This window comes from Tyto alba, unplaced genomic scaffold (assembly GCF_018691265.1).
Source record: "Tyto alba isolate M040663 unplaced genomic scaffold, T.alba_DEE_v4.0 Super-Scaffold_38, whole genome shotgun sequence".
Lineage (NCBI taxonomy): Eukaryota > Metazoa > Chordata > Aves > Strigiformes > Tytonidae > Tyto > Tyto alba.
In genome coordinates, this window is record NW_024881313.1 from 19,589,770 (window position 1) to 19,600,503 (window position 10,734).

The 10,734-nt window shown below is 39.3% G+C and overlaps 1 protein-coding gene across 1 annotated transcript in view; it reads left to right on the forward strand.

Moving 5' to 3' along the window:
- LOC104368227 (macrophage mannose receptor 1-like) overlaps nt 1-9,808 on the forward strand; it is a 31,337-nt gene extending 21,529 nt beyond the window's left edge. Inside the window, exons 23-30 of the mRNA XM_032991376.2 lie at nt 1,148-1,250; nt 2,069-2,301; nt 3,901-4,066; nt 5,063-5,215; nt 5,470-5,586; nt 6,978-7,145; nt 9,027-9,068; nt 9,495-9,808. Coding sequence (XP_032847267.1) covers nt 1,148-1,250; nt 2,069-2,301; nt 3,901-4,066; nt 5,063-5,215; nt 5,470-5,586; nt 6,978-7,145; nt 9,027-9,068; nt 9,495-9,739 — 1,227 coding nt within the window. The 3' untranslated portion in view covers nt 9,740-9,808. The remainder of the gene's footprint in view (nt 1-1,147; nt 1,251-2,068; nt 2,302-3,900; nt 4,067-5,062; nt 5,216-5,469; nt 5,587-6,977; nt 7,146-9,026; nt 9,069-9,494) is intronic.
- The last annotated feature ends 926 nt before the right edge of the window (nt 9,809-10,734 follow it).

The window sequence follows — 10,734 nt, forward strand, 5'->3', positions numbered from 1 at the left end:
ATCTTCCTTTCTCATTTTTATCTTTTCCTTCTTTACCTTCTATCAAAACATCCTTCTGACATATCCATTCTGCATGCTTTGAAACTTTCATCACTGTTATACCATTTTGTGTTTAATTGCAAGACAAAATTGAGTGTTATTCAATAATTGTAAAATGGCTAATGTAGAATACTGTACTTTATTGCACTACTTCTGTATTCCTGTGCTAACTTTACCAAGTTTCTCTCTTTTTCATAACAGAATTGCTTTGCAACTAACTAAAATGTTTTTTCCCATGGTTGTGTGAGGTCTGACCTCTGCTGCCATCCAGGCTGGAGCTGGGTTTTGGGATCTCTAGGACTTCCCCATTTCACACATCCATACACTTTCTATAGGAGGCTATGCCCATTTCCCTACACCAGTTGCTCCACATATACCTTCACTTGCAGCCAAGACGTGGGCTACTACCCCTGAGTGGGTTTGGAGGTAGAATGAGGTTAGGCTGGTATGAGATGGGAAGAGCTGCTTCTTCCCACTGCAGAAAGCCAAGCAGTGCCTTCTCGTGCTGCAGGAGGAAAAGAAGGAAGGTAAAGAGCCCACTCTGCAGTGGAAAGGGTTTGGGACGTGTCCACCACAAAAGGTTGTTTCTGATCACTACCTACACATTACTGCGCTGTGATGACAGCTTTGGATCCCGGTGCTGGATCGGGGCAGGAAGAGGATTTTGGCTCTTCGGGCAAGCTTCAGTGCTGAGGAGAGTTTCCCCATAACCTCCAGGAAAACAGCAACAGATCTAAAATGTCCTGTGGGCCAGACCTAGCACACGCATGTCTACCTGCATACACACAAACACACACAGACACACAGAGGCACACATGCAAGCACAGCGATTATATACATACAGATAGTCCTAGATGCTTCTTCCTGTCTCTGTGCCGTGCTTTGCAACTCCCTCCATCATCCAAGTACATGCTTTCTTAGGGCTGAGTTGTAAATGCTTACTGTCATATTAGTTCTCCTGACCTTTGATTGTATGATTTCATATATATGACCTTCATATTATTCATCTGTGTGTGCCTGTGTGTGATTGGTGAGTCTGTATATCCAGCAGGAGTAGAAATGTTTCCTATTATACATGTTTTTCTTGTTAATCTCGTTTTCCCTGTAGGATGACTGTGTCTTTATGATAAAGAACCCTATTGAACAGGCAGGGAAATGGAAAGATCAAGAATGTAAAGCAAGCAAAAGCTACATATGTCAGAAAAATTCTGGTGAGTTTTCTTTCACCACTTTCTAATACAGCTGATTGATTGTGGTTATGTCAAACTGGTGTTAAAAGTGACTTTCCCATATTCAGTCCTGTCTTAAATGAAATTAATCTGACAGTATTACATGCACTATGAGGCATTTTAACAAAATGAGCACACATTTTATTTTTTGGAGAAAAACTCTTAGCCTTTCCTATTTTAAGGACTAGACCAGTAACTAAAAAATATAAAAAAAGCTATGGATCATCATGTTTTTCACTATTTTTGGCGATCAGGTGGGAGAGCAAGAGAACAGTACTTTGTCCTTATACGGGTAAATTCTTCAAAACTGAAATTCTACTTCTATACTTAAAAGCACTGCAACTTCTTTATTTTGAAAAACTGCCCTCCTTGATTTCCTTTACAGACTTACTCAGGCAATTTCATCATCAGCAGTTATATCCCTCTGTTTGCTCATGGTGTGCTTACCATACCCTGTTCCTTGTCAGGACTACAACAAATGTTAATGCATAATGGAAAAAGTGGAGGAATTGTTCCCTTTAATGCTCTATATCATTACAGTATGCTCTGGGGAGGTCTAGAGCTTACAAGGCATGTTCCTGGAGGTGATACAGATATTTATGCTAAAAGGTCATTCTGACAGGAATTAGAAGATTTTGTCACAGGACATGAAAACATGGCTTTCATCACTGCAGTGATAGTTGGGACACATCTTAATTTGTTAATTACTTGACTGCTCCAGTACACTAGATCTTCTCTCAGTGTTATATGTCTAGCCAATATAAGGTGTTTAAATTTTTTTGTTTGTTTGTTTGCTACAGACCCTAAACTGCAAAACTCCGAACCTATAGTCCCAATGTTTGGCTTTAACAATTATGGTGATGACCGCTATGCAGTCATCAACTACAAAATGAGCTGGGAGGAAGCACAGAAGAACTGCAAAGACCAATTTGCAGAACTTGCCAGTGTTTTGGATCCTTATGCTGAATCTTACCTGTGGTTACAAATATTGAAGCACGGGGAGCCTGTATGGATTGGTCTTAACAGCAACACGGTGAGTCCATCAAATGCTTGTGACAATCATACCACTACCCCAGATTGGCAGAAATTCAGTCATATTTCTTGCTCAGAGGTTAACAGGATCCACTACTCTGGGCACGGTTTGCTCCCATGTGAGTGCTATTGGTCAGATCTTTGAATGTGAGGCAGGTATGAAAACCTTGCTGAGGCACCTGACTTCCCTCCACATCAGGGGTTTTACACATCTAAATGTTTGGCCATAATGTAAGTTTGAACTGCCACAGCTCGCATTTCAAAGACCACCAAGGGTGTAGCTACAGAAGACAGGAGCTTCAGCAGTAAAAGTGGCTACGGAATTTCCAGTTCCTAAGCCGTGATCTACCACATGCTCATGGGGTGGGAGGAGCACTGCTGGTTCTGAAGACAGATTGTGGTGCACACCGCAGAAACAACTTGGGTTAAAAGTAGTTCTTTCTTCGTTAGGTTATTTTAAGTTTTGTTTTAATTCACAGCCTAGCAGTACAAGAGCTTGTGCTGGGCAACAGGGGAAATGGCAAGGTGTGGTGTAGAGGTGGAAGCAGGTCTCTGGCAATGGGGACACCTTAAGCTGGATTTTGGAGCTGAAGCCTTGTGAAAAACTGCTAACAAACTCAGTCAACAAAGAGTGGAAATGTCTGAGAGAGGGAGCTTCTATTAGAGACATGTAAAAAGAACATGAAAAAAGATTATATAGATGGATATTTGTGGAACCAGAGTTGTGAGGGAATCAAGAGGAGAGAGATAGAGCTGGAGCTCGGCGGGGCCCAGGGCTGAGAGAGGGCACAGGTGCTGACATGAGAGGAACTGGAGTGAGAGAGGCACTGGGAAACCAGGATTAGACAGGAATCGGGGATGAAATGTGGTCAAGGACTTCAAAGGAAAAAGGACAGGAAAGGAACTGGCACAAAGAAATGGATGGGAGCCTGCCTCCAAAGATCACAGGAAGAAGGGGCCAAGCTGCACAGGACAGGGTGACAGGAGCCATGGATGTGACTAATGTTGATCATCCTCTGAAAATAGGGGTGAAATCCACTGGAAAAAATATATACTTAGCTCATCTCTAGTCCTTGCAAGAACTAGAAACCTATCACAAGCCCTGTTAGCATGGGTGGCAGAGGTCTGTGGTGCATGCTCCATGAAAAATGCCATCAATATTCCTCTCTCTAGTGGAATAGCTACTTTTTCTATTTGTTTTGTAAATATATATAGAATCCTGTGTTAGAGGAATGCTAACAATAGTTTCTCTGCGATCTTTATTTTATCTGTGTGGACTCCTTTGATAAAATCTTCAACTGTATATTCACATTTGTTACTGCAAGGCCCTTTGCCTATTTAGTACATGAGATGGATGGTGTGAATTGAATAACGTAGGTTGCATAGCAAATAAACATCTGTAGGACCACTGCCTAACTGCTGTGGAGAGTGGAAGTGTGGACCAGACTGTTATGTATTCTTGACAGAGGATGAATTAATTATGTGTGCGAAACCGTCATTCTGATTTTTCCTAATTTTTACAAATGTTCAAGTGTAATCTTAACATTCTTTCAATCTAATTCTTGTATGTGACATAATATTTATTGTCATTTGCTTTTAGACTCGTGGACATTACATATGGTCAGATAGAAGGAGGAGCAGATATCATAACTGGGCCAGTGGAGAACCAAATAAGAACACAGCCTGTGTCTATTTAGATTTGGATGGTTTTTGGAAGACAGCATCTTGCAATGAGACATTTTTATCTCTCTGTAAGCAGTCCGATGGTAAGTTGTTAATGGGAGAAATGTGATCTGGGAGGCTGGATTTTAAATTAATGGCTTTATTTGAAGTTAGCTTTTCTACATATGCAAAGATTGTGATAGATGGTGTATACCTTGTGATAAACTCCTGTTTTTGTTGAGGAAGAGCTCCCAGATCCAGTCTGTCTTGGATGATTTGGGGACATTTAATTTCACAGGCCAGTCAACACATGCACATCATATAGACAAATGCAATATTTAGTGACACATGCAATAGTTCTTTTCTGCATTTTTGTTTCTCAAAAACTTCAGATTTGATCAACTTTAGCCTAACTATAAATATATTAATGATATATTTTTACATTTTAAAGTATCTTTTGTAATATTGGGATATAAGAAACTTCTGTCAGTGTAGCAGCTGAGTCAATTAATTCATATTTGCTAAAAATATAAGATCCTGGGAAGCTTCTACTGAGATACTTTAGAGCTCAAATATTGCACCTAACTTTAAAACATATTTTAAATTATTTATGAAGTTTATGACCTCTTAACTGCATATTTTATATTAATTTAAGGTCTGCTTTGGCTTTAATGAGGTGATGCAATAGGCTACCGATTCTACTTTTGCATAGTTTAGGATGTACGTATAAGGGCAGGTACTTAGAGCTTCTCTGACGAATCTTGCTACAAACTGGCTGGACACAAGCCACTGGTGGTGGTGTCGAGATCCTTCAAGTATACTGACTTATTCTTTCACAAGTTTTAGGTAAAAATTGCCTTGCTGAAGACAATTGCAGTTAGATTGGTATAAACCTTTAGTAGATTGGAGAACCAGCTCCAACCAGTATAGTTTATTACTAGTTTACCATGTTTAGTTCAATCTTTTATCATTAGTTAAATCTATGGGATATTCTTTTTCCTGGAATCACTGTCAAATTGGTAGGACTGAAATGTAGTGCTGGAGTACATGTTTCTCTTGGCATTTAAGATCTCACTGAAACCTCCATGTCTTCTTAATAGAGTTAATCCCTAGTGAACCACCACAGCTTCCTGGGAAGTGTCCTGAACCAAAACGCGGTAGATCTTGGATTCCATTCCGTGGTCATTGCTACTATGTTCACACCACTTCTGAGGAAAGCTGGCCTGATGCTTCCATGACGTGTATTCAAATGGGTGAGTGCCTTTTTTTATTAGGATATTTTGCAGGTTGTTTATGTGCTTGGTTTTATAATCTAGAGCCAAGAGATAATACATAGTTGTGTGTATGTATATCAATTATAATCTGCAGTTAATTTAAATTTATTATCAAGCTTTTCTACTATATGAAAAGCTGATCATGAAACGTGTCATGATTGTTTACTGAGATAACTTATTTCTAATGGAAAATCTTGCTGAAATTATATGTAATATTTAATTGATACTTTTAGGTGCTTCTCTGGTTTCCATAGAAGATTCAGCTGAATTGGACTTTCTTTTACTTTATTTGTCTCCATTTACAAGTGACTTCAGAAAGCTGTGGATAGGATTGTTCAAAAACATTGATGGTAATTATTTCACAGTGCATACTGAGATGAAAATAAATACTAAATAAACAGAGAGAATACTAAACAACACTAGCATACTGAATACTAACATTAATATACTAAATATTAAATAAATGATCAGACAGAAATGAACTGTTAAATGTTCAATAGATTTTCTGCTAAAATACTTAAAACATAAACCACCGAGAGGGATATGCTTTTTGTACCTTTACTGTAGTTAGAGCATATTTCAGTCTGTAAAAGATTCTAATTTAGCACTGTAGTAGTTGATTAAAATGTTTCTTGTTACTTTTTTGCTACCAGTGTTAATCTTTTAAGAAAAATGTTGACTTGTAATTAAAAGCTGAGGCAGCCTTAAGTTGGAAGTTATTTATAAGCAACACAGGGGATAACAGCTCATATAAGCTGCCTAGCAACAATTCTTAATCTAAATTTCAGGGGTTTTTAATAAATTTTTTGGTGGAACTTTTTATTTTCATCCCAAAACCTTTCAGCTTTTTTGTTTTTGTGGTTTTTTTTTTTTTTTTTTTTTGTTGTTTTCTTTTGTTTGGTTTTTTTTTTTTGTTTTTGTTTTTTAACTGCAAATTTGATCCTGTTTTCTATATCACTGTAATTCTGAAACCTGTTTTTCATGACAGACTTTAAGGGTATATCTGCAGAGCGAGTCTAGACTGGGCTACAGTGAGTGGCCTTGTCCATGGCTGCCCAAGTCCCTGTCTCTCACCACCAGCAATTGTGGGACAGGTTCCTCTGTTCTACCTGAAAACTAACAGTACAAAACCAGTGATTTGTTCCTGCCTGGGCCACTACACTGCCACACTGCTACATGCAGTGCAACCAGAGGCAAGAGGAAAGTGCAGCTTCAGATGAGGGGACAGAGGAGGTAGCATTGAGGCATTAGCAAATTACATTGGGGTATGTTGCCATGAAAGCACACCCTGAGGGAGCAGAGATGGCAATTATTCCTACTTGCTGGGCATCAGTAGGCAATGAGCAGGGATTTATTATTAAAGAGAGCTGATTCAGTCTGCAAAGATAATTGATTAATCTAGCTCTAGTAAAACAGTTATTCACTGATCCTGGATACACACATAAAGAAAATCTGAGTACAGGCTTCAGCTACAAGTCCTCAGTTAGCTTAGGCATGTCTTTCTTACATCACTGACAGCCATGGCCCTGAAGGCTTATGTCTTTGCTCACTTTGTCTGTGAGCATTTACATTTCCTACACTCCCATCTGAATATCTCTGGCTGTTAAAAGAGTGAGAAATGAGCCCTCTCTGATCCTAATTTAATCAACTAATAAATCTCATATCTGATGTTGTTGTGCCCAAAAGCCTAGAAATGATTCCCCCACTTCATTCACTCACTAGCTAATACTTTTAATTTTAGGAGAATGGATATGGACAGACAGAAGTGCAGTAGAATTTGTCAACTGGGAGAAAGGAGAGCCTACAGTAATTTTTGATGAACACTGTGTTGACATGGATGTCTCAAGTGGAACCTGGAGGAACTATTACTGCTCTGTGGACCAGAATTTTATTTGCAAAATCCCGAAAAGTAAGTTCTGAATTTATGTGCACTAGGTTGTTTTAGAAGTAGTGGTTAATATACACCGAGCCAAACTGCTTATGCACTGGGTATGCTTTGTACATTGATGCTGATGCATGTGCATCTGCACAAAAGCCAAGAGTAACTTCTGTTAAGGACAATGAGAAATAATGTTGGAGGAGAACGTGAGTCACTGTTTCCTCTACTAAGTTTAAAGGCATTGACTTGTTGTCATTTGCTGTACCCTGGGGTAGGGGAGAACGTATCACCTGTTGGGAGTGTGGAGAAAATTCCTAGTCATTATGGTTAGTGTGCAAGTGGCAGTAGAAGATGAATAAATGACTAAACTGGTGATGAGAAGAAAGGCCTTCTTCTGATAGCTAAGCTGAAGGGCAGCTGTACAATGTTACTGGGCTCCTGCAGAAAGAAGGTAGGTCCTGCTGGTGGGGTCAGAACCAGTGAAGTGTGCTGGGATCTGCTGGATGGCTGAGCAGAAACCATCAAATGAGGGTGGGCAGTGGGGCCCAATTAATTTCTCTGCTGGCACAGGCATAGAGAGAGATGCCAAGACAGCTAAACAGCATAGTGCATTTAATTTTTAATGGTTACTTGTGGATCTGTGTTTTTTTGGATGTTAACCTATGCAAAATCTGAATGTGTCACAGGCTGGGGTGAGTCCCCCTTGCATGCACAGCAGTGCTGCATAAAGCATGAAGGATGTAAGTCTGCATACGTGCAGCTAGTGTGAGTCATTGTATACACATGGATTCAGCTGTGTTTGCTCACATCCGCTGCTTGAGAGTATGAAATAGGCTGGATTTGCCATTTACAAACAATTCCCAAGCACAAATACAATAGATGCAGTGTGCAACCAATTGATCCCCACATGTTGGCAAGTTGGCAGTGGAGTCATCCATGAGCTTTGTAGGGTCCAGCCAGCCAGTCCTGCAAGCAATTAACTAAATCATACTCCCCAAGCAACAGAGAGGAAAAAGAAGTTGTCTAAAAATACAGCTTAAATGCTGTTAAGTACAAATGTGTTCTTCACTTTTACAAGTGTAAAAAATTGTGTTCTTCAATGTGAAGTGTGAAGCCTTACACTGTGGAAGTGTAAAAACTTGGAGCATCTGTCTCCCCTACCAAAAAAAATATTCAAAACAATTAATAATGAAACAACATTTTTGGTTTTTTGTTTTTAAACAAGTATTTTTAACAAGAATATTTGATGGATTGAGCCTGAATTGTCAGGGAAAACATTTTCATGTATGTTTCATGTCCATGTACTGTTTTCAGCTCTGGGGCCCCCAGCATAAGACAGATATGGACCTACTCAAGAGGGCCACAAAGATGATCAGGGGGCTGGAGCACCTCCCTTATGAGAACAGGCTGAGAGAGTTGAGGTTGTTCAGCCTGGAGAAGAGAAGGCTCCAAGGAGACCTTATAGTGGCCTTACAGTACCTAAAGGGGGACTATAGGAAAGATGGAGAGGGACCCTTTGTCAGGGAAGGTAGTGATAGGACAAGAGGTAATGGCTTTAAACTGAAAGAGGGTAGATTTAGATTAGATGTAAGGAAGAAATTCTTTACTGTGAGGGTGTTGAGGCACTGGCATAGGTTGCCCAGAGAAGCTGTGGCTGCCCCCTCCCTGGCAGTGTTCAAAGCCAGGTTGGTCAGGGCTTTGAGCAAGCCGGTCTGGTGGAAGGTGTCCCTGCCCATGGCAGGGGGGTTGGAACCAGATGCTCTTTAAGGTCCTTTCCAACCCAAACCATTCTATGATTATTTAAAATTTCATAGGAATGCAAAGTAAAAATTATGTATACAGTATTTATTTAATCTTTGAATGATTACTTGAAAACTGTGTATAATATATATATATGGTTTAATTTTAAAGTTATTGAAGCTGAGCCAACCCATGATTCACCTGTCAATAAAGGTAAGTTGGTTTCTTATAAGAGAAATTTCAATGTTTATAGGCATTTATTATTTACAAGTAAAATGGCCTCCACAAAAGTTTCATTTAAATATCCATTTAACTGTCACAGATGATTTTATTTTAAATTTGTTTAAAAAGAGAGCTCCTCTCTCAAACTGGATGTCTTACTGATATTTTTTTTTTTTTTGTGCTTTACGAATGGTATACTGTAGTCCAATATAATGCTCCTTTTAAAAGGAACATAGAAGAGATTGAGCACAATTTTGCATTGTCCATTTGGAACATGCATCAATTTTAACTGTTGTTACGGTTTTTCAGTACTTTTACAGTTCACTTGGTTTACTCAGGGAGAAGTCAGGGAGAAGTCTGTAATATGCAATAAATCTCTGGCCATTTCTAGTAATTGTTCTGTTTTGTCTTTCACAGCATCAAAAAATGAAGCTGCTTCTTCATCTGCAAATAGTTTAGGTGGGATGATTGTTATACTGATCTTCCTTCTGCTAACAGGAACTGGCCTTACCTTCTATTTCTTCTATAAAAAAAGACGTGATCGTCAAACAATTACAGCCAGTTTTGACAATGCCATATACCGTGGAGATGCTGACCCTGGAACTCATGAATCAAACTGTCTTGTGACCAATATTGAACAAAATGAGCAGGCATCAGTTTAATAAGCAGGGTAATCTTGTGCCTGATTTTGAAAGGGATTATTAAAGCTCTGGAATACAAGAACTCTTAAAGCAAAGCAATTTTCTCTTATGGAAATTCTAGTTCATTTTGCACAGGATACTTCTTGCTTTCTCTAGTAGCAAGAACAAGCAATCTTGTATGGCAGATCCATGGATCTGCTCATAGACTGTAGAACCTAGGAGGACTGTTGAGCATACGCATAGACCTGGAGCTATGCAGAGTAAGTGAACACTCAGGCAATTCCAGTCTCTGCATAGGTCCAGCACCACCTTTAGGCACAAGAACTGTGCTCATCACAGGCAACTGTGAGAATATGCTCCTTAGAATGCTCCGAAAAGTATATCCAGATCTGTAGGTAACCTGAAAACGCCACCCCGATCTCCAGCACAGACTGGCAGAACTGCACAGGTTGATCAGGACCTCCAAGCTCACATGGCTCAGGTCCCTGCTCAGAGCAGGAGCAGCTCCCTGCCTCAGCCAGGCAGCCTGCTCCAGTGCTGTGGGTCCACATCTTCCTTTTTCTACTGAGGTACCCACAGAAACTCTTTGTGTTGCCTGTAATATCTGAATTAATACATTTTCCTCCTCTGTATATGTTCCCCTGTATATGACTGATAGAAAGGAAACTGTAAATTGTTTTTCTTCTGCTATAATTCTGTAACATAAGCATTGAAAGATCAACTATAATAAGAGGTTGGAATGTATTGTGAATAGAAATACTTGATCATTTAAGTAATAGAACAGGGATTTCAAATGATTCTGAAAAAAGGGGGAATAGGCAGGATGAATTATGCTTAATTCATATCTAAAAAAAACTACACAAAATTTATTCTTGAAATCCCTAATACTAGTAAAACTTTCATACATTTTTAGGCCATTTTTTCAAAGCCTAATGAAACTTCCAGTTAGAAAGTCTTTTTAAATTCCTGACTGAATTCTCCTTGTCCAAGTTTTAATTCCTTGTGTATCATTCCAG